The sequence below is a fragment of the Lucilia sericata genome, unplaced genomic scaffold (assembly GCF_015586225.1).
Source record: "Lucilia sericata isolate MDLA Ls3-8-SP2 unplaced genomic scaffold, ASM1558622v1 Contig000187F_arrow, whole genome shotgun sequence".
Lineage (NCBI taxonomy): Eukaryota > Metazoa > Arthropoda > Insecta > Diptera > Calliphoridae > Lucilia > Lucilia sericata.
Window position 1 is genome coordinate 24,311 of NW_023994215.1, and position 20,623 is coordinate 44,933.

At 29.9% G+C, this 20,623-nt stretch overlaps 3 protein-coding genes and 1 pseudogene across 5 annotated transcripts in view; 2 read left to right on the top strand and 2 right to left on the bottom strand.

The window, feature by feature from the left end:
* LOC119601749 lies at positions 1–1,273 on the top strand (annotated as a pseudogene).
* Positions 1,274–1,385: 112 nt separating this feature from the next.
* On the bottom strand, positions 1,386–2,520 carry LOC119601750. Its single transcript, XM_037952890.1, has 5 exons — positions 2,513–2,520; positions 2,198–2,396; positions 1,955–2,143; positions 1,677–1,886; positions 1,386–1,547 (listed from the first exon to the last, which is right to left on the bottom strand). Exons 1-5 carry the CDS (start codon positions 2,518–2,520, stop codon positions 1,386–1,388), a joined length of 768 nt encoding a protein of 255 aa, XP_037808818.1.
* Positions 2,521–3,828: 1,308 nt separating this feature from the next.
* On the top strand, positions 3,829–6,027 carry LOC119601759 (myoneurin-like). Its single transcript, XM_037952900.1, has 3 exons — positions 3,829–4,218; positions 4,419–4,583; positions 4,659–6,027. Exons 1-3 carry the CDS (start codon positions 3,925–3,927, stop codon positions 6,003–6,005), a joined length of 1,806 nt encoding a protein of 601 aa, XP_037808828.1. The 5' UTR covers positions 3,829–3,924; the 3' UTR covers positions 6,006–6,027.
* A 668-nt stretch (positions 6,028–6,695) lies between these two features.
* Positions 6,696–20,623, bottom strand: part of LOC119601737 (zinc finger protein 177-like) — a 29,107-nt gene continuing 15,179 nt past the window's right edge. Inside the window, exons 3-8 of one of the 3 annotated variants that reach the window (XM_037952874.1) lie at positions 14,764–14,908; positions 14,418–14,638; positions 14,191–14,344; positions 14,007–14,122; positions 7,825–8,316; positions 6,720–7,257 (exon numbers count right to left, since the gene is read on the bottom strand). In XM_037952874.1, the coding sequence (XP_037808802.1) occupies positions 6,838–7,257; positions 7,825–8,316; positions 14,007–14,122; positions 14,191–14,344; positions 14,418–14,638; positions 14,764–14,908 (1,548 nt within the window). In that variant the 3' untranslated portion in view covers positions 6,720–6,837. Of the gene's footprint in view, positions 7,258–7,824; positions 8,317–14,006; positions 14,123–14,190; positions 14,345–14,417; positions 14,639–14,763; positions 14,909–20,623 lie in introns of those variants that run through there. The other 2 variants (XM_037952875.1, XR_005231265.1) reach the window with 2 other exon arrangements.

Below are 20,623 nucleotides of genomic sequence, written 5' to 3' on the forward strand. Positions count from 1 at the left end.
ATGGCATTTGAATATATTGGTATGTATTTGGAAGATCATTTTCAACATCATATTCGGACTCAAGAACGAAGAATACTTCGAAATATGGAAAATCCATTTGATTTGAGTGATCGCGAATTTGTATTGCTCTATAGGATAGATAAAAGTAAAATGCATGACATTATTGATTCAATACAACACAGATTCACTTGTAATAGGATTACTGGAATTTCCCCGGAAAAACAGGTAGACAATTCATCTTTAAAATTACCAATAAGTAAATAAGACAGCTTTTTAAGATTCTTTCTGCAATTCGCTTTTATGCAACGGGATGTTTTCAAAGGCCTGTGGGTGAACAGTGGGGCATTTCTATAAGCCAACCCTCAGTTAGTCGTTCTTTACATAGAGTTACTGATGCAATCAATGATGTGTTATTGAAGCAATGGGTCAAGTTCCCGATAACAACGTATGAAAGGAACAGTGTTAAAGAACAATTTCGAAACAGTTCATATCCCTTTGACGGCTGTATTGGTGCTATTGATTGTTCTCACGTTGCTATTCTTGCTCCTCCAAACAACGAAGGAGCTTACGTTAACCACCATGGTTACCATTCTTTAAATGTGCAAATGGTATAATATGAATGGAAATTGGTATTTTACAGACTTAAAATATAAATTATGCATTACTTTTAGATTTGTGATCCATACTTAAAAATATTAAATGTGAATGCACAGTACTCAGGCTCCAGACATGATGCATATATATGGAGCTCAAGTCCTGTACGAACTTTACTGGAAAGGACATTCAATAGTGGAGAGTAAAGAACGTTTTTAATAGGTCAATTATATGATAATATTTATGTATATACAAATACGTATAAACATAAAGGAACTATCTATAATTACATACTTCAGGTGATATGGGATATCCTTTAGAGCCTTGGCTTATGACTCCTTTGCCAGAGGAAACTCCCGGTACACCAAGATTTAGATATAATGAAGCGCTTTGTAAAACTCGTAACTGCATCGAAAGGGCTTTTGGTGTTATAAAAGCAACATGGAGATGTCTTTCAAGGCACAGAACTCTACAATACAAACCTGCTTTTGCCGGGAAAATAGTAAATGCTTGTACAGTACTGCATAACATTAAACGTCAGAATAACAACTTCTCATCTAATGAGTTTAATGATGAAGTACATTTTCAAAGTCAAGACGAATCCCTAGAACAAAACCAATCACTACTTTCAGTAGCAAGACGCATTCAAAACCAAATTATTGAACAATACTTTAGTTAATTATTTAATAAATAGCTACTAAATAAATTATTCATAAACATTTTTAATAAAAATTAAGATTTTATTTTAAATTTAAACAATAAAAAAGGCAAAATAAAAACAATAAATACAATTAAGGTTTAAAAACAAAGTTATTTAATTTGACGCTTTCTTCTATATTTGAAAGTACAATTTTCATTCTCTTATAAGAGGCCAAAATCTCGTTTAGAACGACGAAACTATCCGATATTTTATTTAAAGCTTTTGCCGTTTCTTTTTGCGCATTTGCTAAATTCTGAAAATGATAAAAAAGTTATAAATTATTTATGTATATTAACAAGTAAGTTTAATCAGTCAAGTCCAACTATATGTACCCTACATCTTCAGTAGACCTAATATATAATCAGACACTGTAGACACTCACCATCATTGCATCAGCCTGAGTTTTTGCAATTTGTAAAAACTCTTCTTTAATAGAACACTCCCTTTTTTGGCGCTTTTTTGGTATTTCACTTTTATTTCCGTTTCCGCAGTTCGATGTAGTGGGAACTTCTGAAATACTTGCTTCACATTCAAATTCTACTGTTTCTGTAAAATTTTCCTCTTGTCCAGTGATCGTGATTTCTTCATTTAACTGTTGTATATATTGTAGAACGCAATATAAGTGTATATTAATTTAAATCGTATTCATAATTAACTTACCACAGTGGTATCAAAACTGTCTGGAACACTTTCATTCCCCATCATGTATTCCCAACCGACAATCCCTACTATTCTCTCTTCCAAGGGTGAAAGGAAATCTTCTGATAGGGGTTTATTTCCAGTCTTTGCTCTCTCTCTTTTTAAAATTTTAAATTTTGAGGAAGCTTTTGATTTCATGTCCCTCCAAACCTAGAATTTAAATAACAAATAAATAATTTGTAAAGTTATGGTAAAAATACTTACAATTTGCCATTGGTCAGCACTTTTAAATGCACCTGGAATTTTGTTTATTTCATTGGCCAAATCTTCCCATTTCTTCCTTGCCATTTCCTTACCATGCAAGGCAGCAAATTTGCCTTCAGCCAAACCTTTTTCATTTTCCAGGAAAGAAAGAAGTGCGGCATGTTGTGCTGCTGTGGCTCGAGGGCCTCGTGTTTTCTTCCTAAGGAAAAATTATTAAATTACACAAAATTTTCGCTTATAATTTAATACTTACTCTTTTTTTTCCATTTTTATGCATAAACTTTTTTTAATAATTTTATTTATTTTTTATACAACTTTGACATTCTCACATTTGTACCGATATTTATCGTTAAAATATTCTAACGATAATATTCGTTAACTTAAATTAGAGAATAGAACATTCGTTAATGCAACCGATATTTTTCGTTACTTTACGATATCGGTAGTTAAAATTAAAAAATTACAGAATTGCTGTACAGGAAACTAAATATGAAAAAATATTTGATTTTATAACAAGACTAAATAATAAATATTTCGAAAAAGTTGAAAATTCCTCGTATCCACTGATTCGAGAATGTAGGCCACTTATTTGAATTAATATTGAATCATCAAACTGAAAATCGTAATTTTATGAAAGACTATTTTTAAAAATAGCCTATTCATAAAACTACATATTTTCTGTACATGTTTGACTTTCTTTTCCATTCAAATAAAGGTTTTCTCCCTGTTTTTGCCTTTAAATGTATCAAATATCCAAAAATTATTTATTTATTATAATTCCATTATGTTATTTGCTGTAATATCTAATTGATAAAATCTCAAAATTTTGTATATATTGTAAATAAACCAATTAATAAAGGATGAATAAAAAATCAAAAAAAAAAAAAAAAAATTTAAGTTGAAAAGTTTGTTTCTATCAGCGCGATTTATTTTTATTCAATAAACAAATTGTTTAATTGTGAAACCTAACATTTGTTATGATAGTATATAAAAATGGATAAATCGCATTTTTACCATATACCTATAGGTATTTTAATGTTTTTGTAGATAGGCTCTTTTGTTTTTTTTCGAGGAGTCCAATTTTTGGCGTGAACATTTGTTTTGATACAATACATTAGAATCAACAACAATTTTGAATTTTTGGTTAGTTAAGGTCGTTTGCGTTTCAGGTGACAATAGCGGATCTTATTATTATCGATTCAGAGTTTGGTCTGTTAAACATTTTGCTGTAAATGGCAACGCTTAAATATATACATACATATGTACATATATATGGTATTCATTAAGGTGGTTTTCAACTGCCAATGTTTGTTTTTGTCCACATTTTATATATTCTCTATTTAGACGTTGGTGAAAAGCTATCTCATTTGATTCATAAATATTTATGCAAAAAACATAACATCAATTTGAATGACTGACGTTTGCAAGATATCCTGTACAAAACTATCAGTTTCCTGACCGGTAAATGATCAACTCAACATCATTTATTTTTAATCCCTTAAAATCAAAACTCAAAATTTATATTCTTTAAAAATTTGAATTTTTTTCGAAAACAAAATCAAACAAAAAATTTTGAGCCGCTGCTAATATTTTGTCTTTGCGCCGACAACTTTTTTCCATCAACTTCTTTCTCTTATATGTTTGTGTGTATCTAGTCAATTTTTTGTTTTCATTTTTTTCTAAATGTTATTAACAGTATAAAGATATAATAAAAATATTCTTAGAAAATGGCAACAAAAGTTTTAAATATTCAGGATTTTGCTGGCTATATAAAATGTGGAGAGATTCTTAAATCCCCTTTACCAAATAAACAATATCCATTTGTTCTAAAATGTTATCAATGTGATAAAATCAATTTCATTTTGGAGTCATTCATAATACATGTCCAAGAGCATTGTAAAGGTGTTACAGCATTATGTGAAAAGGTTGAAATTAAAGTTGCCACCGATGAAGAGGAAGCGGATGAGGAGGGTCATTTTGATAATCCTTTAATAAAAGTTGAGACCATAATTATGGAAGTGGTAAGTTAATGAATAAACACTTCTGTTTATTTACATATGTTTGTGTGTATATGATTTGTTAAATAATTTTAATGGGGAAATTAAGCATTTGGTTTTACTATTAACAACCGGCTTCGATAAAATTTAGTTCATTCTAAAATACCTACTTAAAAAATAATGCTACTAATCTGATTGAAAGAAAAATTCTATTAATAATTCAGGATGACCCTCTAGTTGGCATTAAAGATGAAGTTAATGAAGACAGTTCCCACGATGGTGGAAAATATAACAGCAATAACATAGAGGACGATGAAGACTTTGAAGATAATTCATGTGACTCAGATGAAGACTTCCAAACAGAGGATTCTGAAACCGATGATGAAGAAGTAAGTTCAACTAACTGTATACTTTACATCTTCAGTTTATGAATTAAAAATTAACTTTTATATTTTTTATTACAGATAACAAGAACTAAATCAACTAAAACATCAACTAATAAGAAAAGAAAAAGTGTAATGCTACCTTCGGTTCAGCAATTTATTAAATCCAAACCAAATATGAAAATTTTGATTGAACTCTATAAAAATAAACCAAACCTGTGGAACAAAGATTTACCATTTTATCGTCTCAAAGACAAAAGACAGGCAACTCTAGAAGAAATTACTAAAGAATTGAATAATAAACTAAATATGACATTATCATGGAAGGAGGTGTCCGATATTATCGCTTACATTTATCTAAAACACCGAACAGATTTCAAAAGGCTACGTCGTTACGAAGAAGAAGAAAGTCATTCAAAAGCCAAGAACTATGCACGTTCTTGGTTTTTTGATGATTTATATTTCTTAAGACCTCAACAAGAAATAAAACTACAGAAATTAGATGCCGACTTACCCGATTTAACAAATGAACAAGTAATTCAAATTATACAAATATACAGAGAATTTCCACATCTTTGGAACTCAAATCTAATTGAATTTATATGTTCAAATAAAAGACATGCAGCTCATATCGAAATGTTGAAGAGTTTAGAAATGAATATGAATATTAAAATTAGTATTACTGTGTTGGAAGAATATCTTCGTAACATACATCATTATTTTTCGAAAGAAAAACGCCTTAGAAAAAAGAATGCAAAAACAAAAAAACACACAGAAGAGTTCTATGAGCAGCTGCAGTTTTTGTATGATCATGAAGGGCCATTCAACTGCACTCAATGTAAACGGGTTTTAACGAAACCTTTATTGTTTAAATTCCATAAAGCTACCCATGACGAAACGGCCCAATTAACTTGTTCTCAGTGCAATAAAGAGTTTAAAACAATTCAATCGTATACCGTTCATGCTAAACGACATTTTGAGGATCTGGAATTTGCTTGCAGTATATGCGATAAGAAATTCGTCGCATATGGAGTTCTTAGATTACACATGTTAACACACACTGGCGATAGGCCATATTGTTGTGAAATATGTGGTGCCTCATATCGCCAAGTACAATGTTTAAATAGACACAGAAGACGTCATTTAAAGCGATATTCTCATATATGTAGTATTTGCTCTAAAGGATATTATTCCAAAAAAACATATGAAGATCATATGAATTCGCATATGAACATAAGACAGCACATTTGCCAATTGTGTGGTAAGGGATTTATTACTAGCAAAGCATTAAAGACCCACGCAGTCACTCATGAGGATGCAAGAAATCATGCATGTAAATTGTGCGGGAAAACATTTAAGCTAAAAATTGGTGTATTACAACATATGCGAACGCATGGCAGCAGAATTGAAGTCGAAGATAAAAATTAAAATAAAAATAAATAATTTAAAGCATAGTAGATTTAAAGTAAAATTATAAAACAGTAGTTTTCATTCATAATGTAAATGTTTAGCCAGTAATAGAAATATTATTTTGTGGAAAGCTAGCTTCACAAAGTGCAAATGATTGTAAATCCTAAATGAGTGTCACATTATAATAAACAATTTCTATGAAGGAGGGTCCCATTTGTTCGACAACGGAGTCAATACATCCGAATGTTGCATCATAAATGTGATAGGTAGATAGATAGATAAATATAAAGATAGATAGATAGATGTAAATCCTAAATGAGGGTCACATTATAATAAACAATTTCTATGATGGAGGGTCCCATCTGTTCGACAACGGATTCAATACATCCGAATGTTGCATCATAAATGTGATAGGTAGATAGATAGATAGATAGATAGATAGATAGATAGATAGATAGATAGATAGATAGATAGATAGATAGATAGATAGATAGATAGATATAAAGATAGATAGATAGATAGATAGATAGATAGATAGATAGATAGATAGATAGATAGATAGATAGATAGATAGATAGATAGATAGATAGATAGATAGATAGATAGATAGATAGATAGATAGAAAGATAGATAGATAGATAGATAGATAGATAGATAGAAAGATAGATAGATAGATAGATAGATAGATAGATAGATAGATAGATAGATAGATAGATAGATAGATAGATATCGTTTTTACCAAAATAATATCGACCGATCTATAGTTTACATTATGATATTTAAAGCCACAATTATCTTTATCCCAATAATATATTAACCAAAATAACACATTTTACAAATATTAAAATTATTAACAAATATCATCAAAAATCGATTCATTCGATATTGTATCATGTGATTTGATGTGATTACTTAAACGTCCACGTTGGGAATATTCCTTATCACAAATTTTGCAAGAATATTTTTTCTTTTCCGCATGAGTTAATTGATGCTGTTTCAAATATTTCGAACAGGTAAAAGATTTGCCACAATCATCGCATATCTTATCACGTATATTCATGTGCGATTTCATATGTTGATTTAATTTATTCCGTTCATAAAACCCCTTCGAACAAAACGAACATTTATGCTTCGGATTCTTTTCGTGGCGCCTTCGATGAGAATCAAAATAAGACCATGTACGAAATGATTGTCCACAAATATCACAAAAATATGGCTTTTCGCCTGTGTGATGACGTGTATGAACATTTAAATCCGTTGATGTGGAAAACTTGTTTGAAAAATAAAAAAAATATAAATTTAAATATCAATTTCTAATAAAAATTGTTTATAAAAAGAATATAATGAAAATTTGGTTTATTCTGAGATAACATTTCTCAATTTATTTGTCCTGACGCCAATATTTGGTGAGCTAGATCAAAGGATAAAAAGGTCCTTTTAGAGGTTTTATGATTTAAAAAACTCTGTGAAAAACGCTTGTAGTAACAAACATTTATTAAAATTTTTTAATGTAAATAATTGAAACTATGCAATTTAGTTAAAATTTTATTTTAGTTTTTCAAAACTCATTTTCTACTAGATCTTGCGTTAGCTAATTAATTGATAAATACATAGTGTGTATTTAATTATACGCGTAATATCAAAAGCTTTTCATTCATTAAAATTTCACATAACATCAAAAATGCATAAAATGTACCTGAAAAAGGACCTTTTTATCCTTTGACGCAGCTCACCAAATATTGATCCAGGACAAAAACTTTCAGAAATGGTATCTTAGAATGAACCAAGCTTTCATTTTCGGTGGGTACATCAGTAGATTATTATTCAACATACTTACTTTCTTATTTCGTTTCCTTCCATCATTTATGTAGTCTTTAAGAAAACTCATCTTTTCATATAGCCATGATTTACTAGTAGGATTGGCCGAAAAGTCTTCACAATCCATGTCACTTTCATTACAGTTTTTATTGATTTCTTCAGAAACTTCTATAAATTGTTCATGTTCCTTACGAAATTGGCTTCTTAACTTGTTAACCTTTCCTTTTATTTGAATATATTTTAAATGTAAATGCATTTCTTTATTTACTAATTTTGTTATTTCCTTTAAGGCTTCCTGGCATTTTCTAATATTTGTTTGTTGATTTCGATTTGTCTGCCATAATACTGGATAATTTTTATAATACTTTATAATTGTTTCAGTTAGTCCAGTTTTATCATATGAAACATTTTGGCTATCATCGTTAATATCGTCATTAAAAGTAGATGACGATTGTGTTGAAATGGCATCATTTAATTCTAGATCTTCCCAATGTATTCCATGTTCGGAGGTCTTGAAAAAAGAGGAAATAATTTCTTTCATTTTATATTCTTTAAGTGTCAGGTTGATCGTAGTAAATTAAATTTTGTAATAAATTACTCATCTCCAATTTAAGGCTAATTGTTTTGAAATAATTGAAAAATTAACTTTGTGGCTCTTAGAGCGGGTTTTTGAGATGGTAATCATATGCCAATTAATAATCAGATTAGTTAATCTAAAAATAAATTTAATCTTATGTTAATCCCCTTTGATGTTTTTGAGTACAAGATTAAACTTCGCAGTGTTGCCATACAAAACAACAGAAAACTTCACTGTTTGTTATCAAAACAATGCATATTTTATAAAAAAGAAGAAGACAATTGTAAATTTAATATGAATATTAATGAAAACTTAAATTAAAAACAACAAAATGTATTTTGAAGTGTCCATAATTTATACTAATCAATAAATAGAACATTTTAATGTTTATATTTATAAAAATTTTATTAATTTTTTTGCATCAGCTGTTTACACTTTTGCATTTCCTGCTTAAGATTAAACCACCTCCATTGGGCGCTTAAACTTGCAAACAAAATTAACTAATTGAGTACTCAAAAACATCTTTCGAGGATTAATTTTAATTTAATCGCTAATCTTTCACCTAAAGATTGGTCCTAAGAGTAATTTAATGTTGATGGAAACAACTGCATTTATAAAAATTGTTAAGATGAAACATAAAAATAAATAGTTTTGGACAAAAAAAGTGGTCTCTTGAATCATAGTTAGATTTTAGTAATTCTCGGTCTTTTAAATTTCCCGGGAAACGGGATGAAAAAATTCATTTCCCGGAATTCTCGGGAATACCGGAAATTTATATAAAACTTAATTTATAACTATAATAACAACATTTTTAACAAAAACCGACAACTTTTTTTTATAAATTTAGCGATATCTAAACTATTTTCTCTAGCCGGACAAAAGTAATTTTTGAAATATTTCGAGAGCTATTTATACCCTACACCACTTTAGTGGGGAGGGTATATTGGATTTGTGCTGATGTTTGTAACATACAAAAATATTCGTCCTAGACCCACCTTAAAGTATACCAATCGGCTTAGAATCGTTTTCTGTGTCGATTAAGCTATGTCCGTCCGTCCGTCCGTCTGGCTGGCTGTCCATGTAAACCTTGTGCGCAAGGTACAGGTAGCAATTTTCAAGATAATTGGATGAAATTTGGCACGCACGTTTTATTTGGCCTAAGAACGTAGCCTATTGAAAATGGTTAAAATCGGTCCATTATTTCACCTAGCCCCCATACAACAGAACCTCCCGAAAAGGGCTTCTGAGCTCATAATTATGTTAAATATACAGATATATCGATAAAATACGGCACAACTAAGTTTTATAGAAGTCTTGATGACCCTGCCAAATTTCATAAAGATCGGGCCACATTTGACCCTAGCTCCCATACAAAGTCCCCTTCAGAAAATTACTTGAATGTCCCAAATTAGCTTATAAACACAAATATCGCGATGAAATTCAGTAAAATAAAATATTATGTCAATATAAATATATTCACAAAATTTTATCGGGCTTGGTCCATATTTGCCCCTAGCCCCCATATAAAGCCTCCACGCCCGACTATAATTTCTTACTTGTTTTTGTATGGTAATATGTTGTCAAGTGTCCATAGCTCATATCGCTAATTTTTGTTTTCTTGGAATAGCTACACAAGCATTGCAACATAGCTTCAAATTCCAAAAATATATTTTTTGCTAAAGTATGAATATTTCAGTAGACATTTAATAGAGCAAGTAAATTAATTGTAAAAAAATAATATGAAAAGTAAAAAGAAAAAAATTTGGTGTAATTAATACAACAAGGGTATGAGTAAAAATTGATGTTTCTATTTTTATTATGTACAGGTCTGTTTTAAATGTGAATGTTTTGCTCAATATCTAAATTCAGTTTGAATGTTAAATGGGAATTAATCTGACTTAAGCCCTGGTTTTTATATTGTTGTCTTCTATGAGTATGTAGCTTTAAAATGCTTTCAAAACTAGCTGCCGGTTTTTGCCTAAACAATTTTTATTTAATTTACAGTTTAAAGAGTCCGTGGCAAAAAATATCTATTTAATGATATATAATGAAAGTCGTCAATATAAGAAAATATAAGCTGTTATATTTTTTGCATATAAACCTTCTCTGTATATCTGGAAAACGTTATAGCCCACTTTTGTCATCAAATAAGAAGTGGGCGGAAAGTGGCACGTCCATACAATGTAAAAGCAAAAATTCGCATAACTAAGAAATCATAACAGTTGGGGTTCCCAAATTTTGTAAGGAAAAGTCAGAAATTCGTATGAATATTTTGAAAAAGTGGGCGGACAAGAAGTAGTGGTCGTGGGACCACTCATGTCAATTAAAGATTAAATTTCAAATATTTGGGAAAATATAACAGCAAGTCAATACAAATATTTAGAAAAAATGGGAGGACCAAAAATAATGGGAGTGCCACCTCCCACATAAAGAAAAAAATAATTTTTTATAAATGAAAAACTAAAAGAAATAGAATCTTGAAAATAGTAACATTACTATAAGTACAAAATTTCCCGTTTTCCCGGGAATGATTAAAAAAAATTGCAAACTTTTCCCGAGAATTCCCGGACGGGATTTCCCGAACCCCAACTCTAATCATAGTGTAATGTTAAAATCATGCACCTAAACCAGGGGTCGGCAAACTACGGCTCGCGAGCCAAAGGCGGCTCTTTGGATGTGGAGCTCTGGCTCTTTAGTTTCATAAACACATTCTTATTTTATAAAAAAATATTTATATATTTTATAATCTTTCGGATTTGATTAACGAGCAGTGTTTGTTAAAATTAACAAAACAATTCGCAAACGTTTCTACAATATACACAACTTTTCATCTTTGTTTAATCGTTGTGTACGTAAGCAAAATAAAGCAAATTCTTTTTGGGCGAGAAAGAACGAAAACAAAACAATTAGTTTTCAGTCATTTCCTTGCTTTTATTTACCCTTGTGCCATTTGGAAATGGTACTGGATCTCTAGAAATGCATTTGATCAATTTAAAAAGTAAAGCTTGGGTTGTGGAAAATTGTCAAAGTTTAAAAGCCAGTTGATAGAGTTAGGTTTAAAGCCAACTAACAATTGAAAGTTTAGAGTCGTTTGTGAAACTTTAAACAACAAGTTGTGATCCAAACTTTGTAAAGCCATGCAAACCTATCTCTCCCACTGAATTTGTTCCATGTATAAGGGAGTATTGTAAGAAAATGTTTAATTCTTTAAATTTTTAATTGAAAAGTTTACTATAAACGAATGGGGCATCATGAGCGTTCCTACGGAGATAAGATGTAAATCCTGATCATACATTCCGAAATTTTCATGTTTTTCGAATTAAAACATATTTTTTGGAAATTGAAAGTATTGTAATTAATTAATTAATAATGTGGAGAGTTTGGATACAGTTAAATATTAAAAACTTGGTCTATTTGAAAACCTCAATATTTAAATATTGCATGTTTTAGAAACGTTTTACAGTGATATATAAAAAGATATAAAAATATTTTTATATTTTCGACATACATTTTTGACTATAAATAAGGGACCAGAAAGCGTATTATGGACCCATCCTTACAGAATTTGGTACAGATATTTTTGTTTCTATAAATTTGTTTATGACGAATTTCACAACTATGCTGGTATTATTAAGCCTGTTATGAGCGTTAAAGTCATTTTCTGAAGAAGAATTTATATGCGGGTATGGTCAACAATGAACTGATCATTAAAAAATTTTGGAGAGAGATTTTTCTTCCTATAATACTTGTTAGAGTCATTTTCCGAAGTAGACCTCATAAAAGGGGATTGGTCAATTATGTTCGGATCGTCTTAAAATTTGGTCGAGAAATTTTGTTCTTATAAAACTTGTTTGTGTCAAATTTCGTCGCTTACTGCTCTTATTAGAACACTTAAGAGCGATAGGGTAATTTTCTAGTGGTGATCTTATATAGTGGTAGGATCAATTATGAGTCGATAGTCACCAAATTTGGTAAAGAGATTTTTGATCTTGTTTGTGTTGAATTTCGTCATAATACAGCTATTATTAAGACAGTTATGAGCGTTAAAATCAAATTTGGAAGATACATAGATATTGGTTCTTATAAAAGTTGTTTATTTTGAATTTCGTTGAAATATTGGTACTGTTAAGTCAATTATGATCGTTAGTCATTTTCTGAAAAGGACCTTATATTGGGGTTGGTAAAATATGTTTCGATGTCCGCAATACATCACAATATAATTTCTGTATGCATAAAAAAAACTTTATCTTTATTGCCGCCAAATTAATATATTACTTTATGCTGTATTATCTGCGTCATCAATTTTCGTTATTTTTACATTTCCTGATATGCTTCGAAAAGCCTTTTAAATTATAGCACTGTCGCCCTACTCTAATAAACTTCTATATTTTTATATAACGAGTGTTTAAAAAATGCATTCGAATGACACATAAAAATTCAAAAAGTATTTGTAGTCAAAAATCTATAAGAAAGATTCCTTGCATAATGTCCTGTAGATAATTAAATCAAAAATTATGTTTTTGAAGTGAATTCATAAAGTATTTTGTCATATGAAATCCAAAAAGTCCTAAGTTACATTGAACAAATTTTTTAGGAGAAGCAAAAAACCGTTTTGCTTACGGAGATATGAAACTTATGCCCTTGAAAATTTGTTTTTTTCTGAAACCCAAAAGGGCGTAAATTACATTAAAAATAGTAAGTTTTAACATTTTCAACTAAATTCAAATCAGGTTTTGTTGGCCAAATAGGCCGAAAAAATCATAAGTTTTCATTAAGATTTTCGGAAATTAAAATTTTTCTTTTGAAAAAATTCTAAAACTGTTAAAATAATCTTTATATTACAAGGATTCGCTAAAAGTGCCATTTTTGTTTTATTTGACTTATAACATTTCACAGTTTCGAAGTTTAAAATTTAAAAGAATTTTAAAATTTTCATGAATTTTAAGGTAATTTTAGAACATAACCTTTTAGAATTTCTTTGATAGGGACGATGATTTTAATTGTGGGAGTGTAAAATTTAGTAGGAACATGTATTTTGATACGGTGCGTCATAATCAATCAAAAAGTCGATTTTGATTTTTTTATAACTTTGGATTTCATATGATGATTTGTAAAGTTTTAATAAACAAAAATTTTGTGGCTCTTTTAAAACATATGTTTTGTAAACTGTAAATTTTGGCTCATCCAACTCAAAAGTTTGCCGACCCCTGACCTAAACCACTCCGTTATCACTTGCACCACTGATTAATATATGTATGTACATCTTTGTAACTTTTGTATGGGTATACACATACATATGTTATCTAAGACTTTGCTCATAGAGAAATGGGATTCTAAAGTTCCACTTTTAAAATTGATTTTTTTTTTAATATTTTTCTTAAAGGTTCAGAGCGCTACTACTTAATATAACCAAAAAGTAAATAAAAACAAAATAATGGAAAGCACCATTATTTTGTTTTTGGTACGATGTTGTCGTGGGACTATGCTTTCATTAATATCTGTGGTATGAATTTTGAAAGCTAACTTTTGCGGTCCCGAAGATTTTAGTTTTGTTTTTAATTACATTCTTCAAGAATGATATCTTTTATTTTTAATCTTTTTGTATTATTTTATTTTTTTATAACTTTTGGCTTTTCCTTATATTTAATTCTGCATATTTGCCTATGTTTGGCAAATTGGAAAAATGATTTTGTACATTTTATGTACTCATCCTCGCCCAATCCAATAGAAATGGCAGCATCTACCAAATTAAAAAAATAATAAATGATAACTATATATACATACATAACTATGTATTTAATTTTTTACTTCTTATGATTTTTGATGTACTCAGGCTCCGAACACTCTTTTTATCCTCTGTTCCTGTCCAGCATAGCTTTTCCGCTAGTTCGTCTACTAATAATTTCCGCCAACAGTTTTTGGTAAAGTTAGGAGACTTTGCTACCGTTAGCAGCTCTTTTCCCTGCGAAAACCACAAAAATTATTATTATCATAATAAACAAATAAGGATAAGGCTTTTTTTTAATTTAACCTACAAAAGAATCCGAAAAGTTTTTGTCACATTGTAATTGTTTTTCAAAATTTAAAAAATCGTCCATTACTTTAAAAGGATGATCAGGCATCACTAACTTAGTTGAAGATTTCCCCTTCTTTAGTTCGTCCCTTAAGCAAATTACCTCTTGGCGCAATGAAGCCACCTCTTTTGTAAGTCTCATGAACATGGGTTCAATTGTTTTTGAAAATTTTGCTACCACATCTAAAAATGCAATTACATAGATACATATATCGTTCATTTACTACAATACTAGCATAAATCAGACGAGAATCGACATTTTAAACAAGTGTCGATACGACACTCATAAAATATCATCTAATATTTACCTTCAAGTGCTTCTTTCTGTACATGCGTTACATTTGCATCCTCGGAAAGCGAATTATTAATTACTGTATGTATTGGAGTTAAATTGTCTGAGTTTTGTAATATGTTAGTGCAATTTATATTAGAGTCTCCCGTCATATTCGATAACTGGAAAAAATACAAATTTATTTAATTTATTGCTTAATCTATGTTGTATGTTTATGATAGTATTTATCACTCAGTTAAAACCTTTCTCTTAAGGGAGGCTTATATGTCGGAATGGGTCAATTATAAAGCAATTCTCATTATATTTGATGGAGCAATTTAGGTTGCTATACAACTTGTTTGTGACGAATTTCATTGCTAGATATTTTAAGTCAGGAATGAGCGTTAGAGTAATTTTTTTGAAGGGAACCTTATATGGAAGGCAGGGACACTTCTGGACCAATTGTCACAAAATTTGGTCGATAGATTTTGGTTTCTATAAGAGTTGTTTTACATACCATAACCATTACATGATAAATCAAAAAAAAAAAAAAAAAAACGCGTGTCTTCCAGTTTTGCCCAAAGTCATTCACAAAGATTTTAAGCCTCGGTGTCAATTTTGCAAAAAAAAGTGAACATTTTCTCAGGCTCATATCTTGCAAACCGTTTGGAATTTTGATTTACACTCCGAGGTAAAGTTGTAGCACATGTCATAAAGAACAAAAACTGTGAACATATAAAATCAAAAAACTTCATCTTTAAAATAAAAAATTTTAAAAATTTCGATTTTTTAAGCGTTAAAAATATTTCAAGTGCTTCTCTATTTTAGGCGTATACTTAATATTTGTAATATCAATAAATCGTTAACACGTATACGTAAAGGTATCATTAATAAGAGCAGTGCACAGTGGGGCAGAAATGAAATTTTTTGGAAATAAATCTGGCATTTCTAAACGGCTGATCCGATCGGGATAAAATTTGGCGTGAGCGTAGCCAAGGAGTATTCGAGTTTAAGTTTTGAAGATGAACCCTGCAGATGCCCCAGGGACGGCGCTGTGGCGGCTCAAAGTAGGGTACCTACGACATGTAAAATTTTTAAACTCGTGCCATTTTTTTGTTTTTCATCCAAATACAAATATATTTTCTGAAAGCGGTCGACGAGATCTTGAAAAAACATGCTTGGACATACTACTTATCTCTTATAATATCCAAGTTATAGGCATTTAAAAATTTAGTGATACAAAATTTACCATACCAAAAAATTTCAGATCAATATCATTTACATATCCAAAAATATACGTTTTTTAATTTAAAAATTCTAAAAATTTTAGATTTTTGCCATTTTTTTGCCAAAAATGTGTCTTAACTCTTTTACTAATAAAATAAAATTTTCTTTAAGAACATATAACAATTTTATAGTTTTCTAAAAGGTATCTTTACGCAGAACGCTTTGGCGTAAAAAACTTGTCCTATTTTTTGAAAATGTTGCCACTGCGTCCTTCCGAATATGACCTATTTTTTATCAAAACTTCAACTTTGGGCGACATGTTCTAAAATCCCAAAGCTGGGATCAGAAAACTGAAAGCAGTTTTGGAAACCTCAATATGTTTTCTATTTACTCCAAAAGTATTTTTCCAGCCCTGAAAGAAATGTGGACCCTATGGGCAAAAAAGTAAAAAATCCCATTTTTGGGATTTTCATTCCTATTTTTGAGAATTGCGGGATGCCCTTTGAACTTTTAAATTTTTTTTTTTGAAAATTTGAAATTTCATTGAGTTTTGTTCATAAATAAAGATTTTGTCATATATTACATATTTGTTAAATTTCTAAAACTATGATTTATATCAAAATTTTAATAGGGTCGCAGATAGCTACAACAATTTAGTCCATATTTATCCCTTAATATCTTTTTTTAGTTAGATATGGAAATTCTCGATTCTTTACAAAAATTTTCAAGCCAATATCTCAATTACATTAAAAAATATGTTCATTTAAACCTGTATCCTTTAATTTCATATTTTTCATATTTTAGTATTAAATATGACAGAACATATTTAAATCTTATATTTACCTATTTTCTATTTGTTTGCTTATCCTTATAATTGAAAGGTCCTATTATGCTTAAACTTTCAGACATTTATAACTATTTTTTACCTAAATTTTTTCGACAGATCATTTCGTTCTGTTTCGTTTATGATCATCTAGATAAAAGTTTACAGGTAATGATAATTTCGATTCATTCACTAATAAGAAATATCAATGACTGAATTACAGGTTATAGTAATATAGTCGTAAATGTTAATAGGTAGACAATTCGTAATTTTTTACTTTGGAATACCTGTATCGGAAATGACAAGAATTGGTATATAAGTAAACTTCTCAGATTTTAAGTACCATATTTAATAAATCTACAATGAAGATTACATTAAAGTACGAAGAGTTGTGTTCCGTTTTATGGAGTGTATCTTCAAAAGGGCCAGAAAGAATTGAAGACATTTCAAATTATATAAAAACTACTTATAGTAGAAAAGTAGACAAAACAGGCATATCAAAAATTTAAAACTTTTTGATGTAAAAAGTAAGTCTGTGGATGGAAATCAAAAGAAATTTCGATTAAAATTTTGTAGTTGGATGAAAACTGCTACGGAAATCTCAACTTACAACACATCAACAGGAGCGCCTTGCAAGTCATACGAAGACTTATTTTCAAGGTCAAAAAAAAGGGGGTCACACAAAAACTTTTTTCAATCTCAAATGAGGAAATTGCTGATACATTTAACGAAATGCTGAAAAAGGAAAACCAACCTATGGATGCCGTACATATTGCAACTATTCTTCCTAATGCATCACCAAAACGACTTAAGCGAATTGTGGAAAGTATACTCCAACATCACAATCAAATTTTACTGAAGAGGAAGCAATAGCGCTTATGTTGGAACTGGGTCTCAGTCGAAATAAGTACCAAATATTAAGGAAAGCTCTGCATAAAAAAGGACACAATATATTACCATCATACAAGGCGATCCAGGAAAAAAAAGCAAACTATCCTACCATCACCTATTGCTGTTAATGATGTGGAAGCTTGTATTGATATATCATCTTTGCTCGAAAACACAGCATCAAGAATTGTGTCAGACTTTTCAGAAGACCAACTAAGGAAAATTCATAACTGTGATGTTGTCTTAATGTGTAAGTGGGGATGTGGCGGTTTATCAGCACTTCCAGAATACAAACAAGCTTGTGGAAGTCGGACATTAGCAGACTACAAAAGTGTATTTATGTCATCATTAGTGCCATTACGAATTCGTTCATATTCCCTTAATCCATCATCGTCAAGCATCGGAAATTCATTTGAAGATATATGGATCAATACAACTCCGGGTTCAAAAAATTTTTGTAGACCCATTGGATTTGAATATATAAAGGAGTCAAAGAAAACAACAAAATATTTAGTGGAATATTTAAAAGATGAGCCCATTTGCATAAAAATAAAGGAATATTAACGTATCATATCAGCTAAGCTTAACAATGATTGATGGAAAGGTCAGCAATGCCATAACAGAAACTTCTTCCTTCTGGAGATGCTCAATATGTAATGAGAAAAAGTCGCAATTCTCAAATATAAACAAAAGCAGAAGTATTAATGAAGAAGTCCTGTCTTTCGGAATTTCACCACTTCATGCCAGAATACGATTTTTGGATTACTTTTTACACATAGCATAATAATAATTGAATCGAATATTCTTCCACTTGGAGAGTTAACAGAAGAAGCCCAGGAAGCGAGGAATCGAGATTTTAAGCATGTTCAACTATTCAGCTCAAGAAAATGCTCCAGGCAATCACAGAATGAATATATTTTTAATAGTTTACTTCTATCTTCTGAGAAGATGAAACTCTATCATCTCAAAACAAGGAAGATTTAAAGGACTTATATTACCTTCTGGATATGTATACCGATATGACAGATTATTTTATAGAAAATAAGTAGTGTTAGGAATTAACTTGTAAGAATTAATTGTATTATGTTTAAGATAAACAGTTCAAATAAAAAAGCTATTATACTAACTGATGATATTGTATTAAATTGTGTTTTATATTTCGGTGGGCGGGAAAGGTAGTTTGTGTGGGGTGATTTAGGTGTTGTTGTGCGTGGCTCATAATAAAATTATAATTTTTTTATTGTATATACAATGTTATAGTCTTTAATAAAATAATTAACTAAATAATTTTTAAAAATTGTCCACATACTTTATTCAACACCAAATGTATGTTCTGTCATACTTAATACTAAAATATGAAAAAGATGAAATTAAAGGACACAGGTTTAAATGAACATATTTTTGAATGTAGTTGAGATATTGGCTTGAAATTTTTTGTAAAGGGTCGAGAATTTCCATATCTAACTAAAAAATGATATTAAGGGATAAATATGGACTAAATTGTTGTAGCTATCTGCGACCCTATTAAAATTTTGATATAAATCATAGTTTTAGAAATTAAACAAATATGTAATATATGACAAAGTCTTTATTTATGAACAAAACTCAATGAAATTTTCAACGCTTGTTAAATTTGTCATTTCAAATAAGAAAATGCAAAAAAAAGGGCATCCCGCAATTCCCAAAAATAGGAATGAAAATCCCAAAAATGGGATTTTTTACTTTTTTGCCCATAGGGTCCACATTTCTTTCAGGGCTGGGAAAATACTTTTGGAGTAAATAGAAAACATATTGAGGTTTCCAAAACTACTTTCAGTTTTCTGATCCCAGCTTTGGGATTTTAGAACATGTCGCCCAAAGTTGAAGTTTTGATAAAAAATAGGTCATATTCGGAAGGACGCAGTGGCAACATTTTCAAAAAATAGGACAAGTTTTTTACGCCAAAGCGTTCTGCGTAAAGATACCTTTTAGAAAACTATAAAATTGTTATATGTTCTTAAAGAAAATTTTATTTTATTAGTAAAAGAGTTAAGACACATTTTTGGCAAAAAAAAAAACGGCAAAAATCTAAAATTTTTTGAATTTTTAAATTAAAAAACGTATATTTTTGGATCTGTAAATGATATTGATCTGAAATTTTTGTATATTATTGAAAATTTTGTTGTCTAACTAACAAGAAACCATTTTGTCCATTTGGTCCAAAATTACGCCCGGTATTCAAAAAAAGGAGGACCAAGGTATGGTAAATTTTGTATCACTAAATTTTTAAATGCCTATAACTCGGATATTATAAGAGATAAGTAGTATGTCCAAGCATGCTTTTTCAAGATCTCGTCGAGCGCTTTCAGAAAATATAAAAATCTTTGTATTTGGGTGAAAAAATGGCACGAGTTTAAAAATTTTACATGTCGTAGGTACCCTACTTTGAGCCGCCACAGCGCCGTCCCTGGGGCATCTGCAGGGTTCATCTTCAAAACTTAAACTCCTTGGCTACGCTCACGCCAAATTTTATCCCGATCGGATCAGCCGTTTAGAAATGCCAGATTTATTTCCAAAAAATTTCGATTCTGCCCCACTGTGCAGTGCTATGTAAAACCAGTGTTTAAATAACTAGACTACAAGTAGCATTAGTAATGAAAATAAAACTACTTTTCTAGTAAAATTGTTCTAAAGCTAGCTGATTTTGGTAGCAGTAGTTTTAGAAGTAGCACAAATGCTATTTTAATAGCAGTAGTACTGTCATTGGTATTTAAATGTTTCAATGTAGCAGTCGAATACTTACTTCATATACATAGCAGTATTTAAACTACAAGTAGCTGTAGTAACGTAATTACCTTTAGATTTTGGTAGCAGTAGTTATAGATGTAACAAAAAATAAAAATTTTAAGAGCAGAAGTATAGTTTTTAGTATTTAAATAATATTTACAAATCCTTCGACTAATGATCTTTTAAAAAGCCT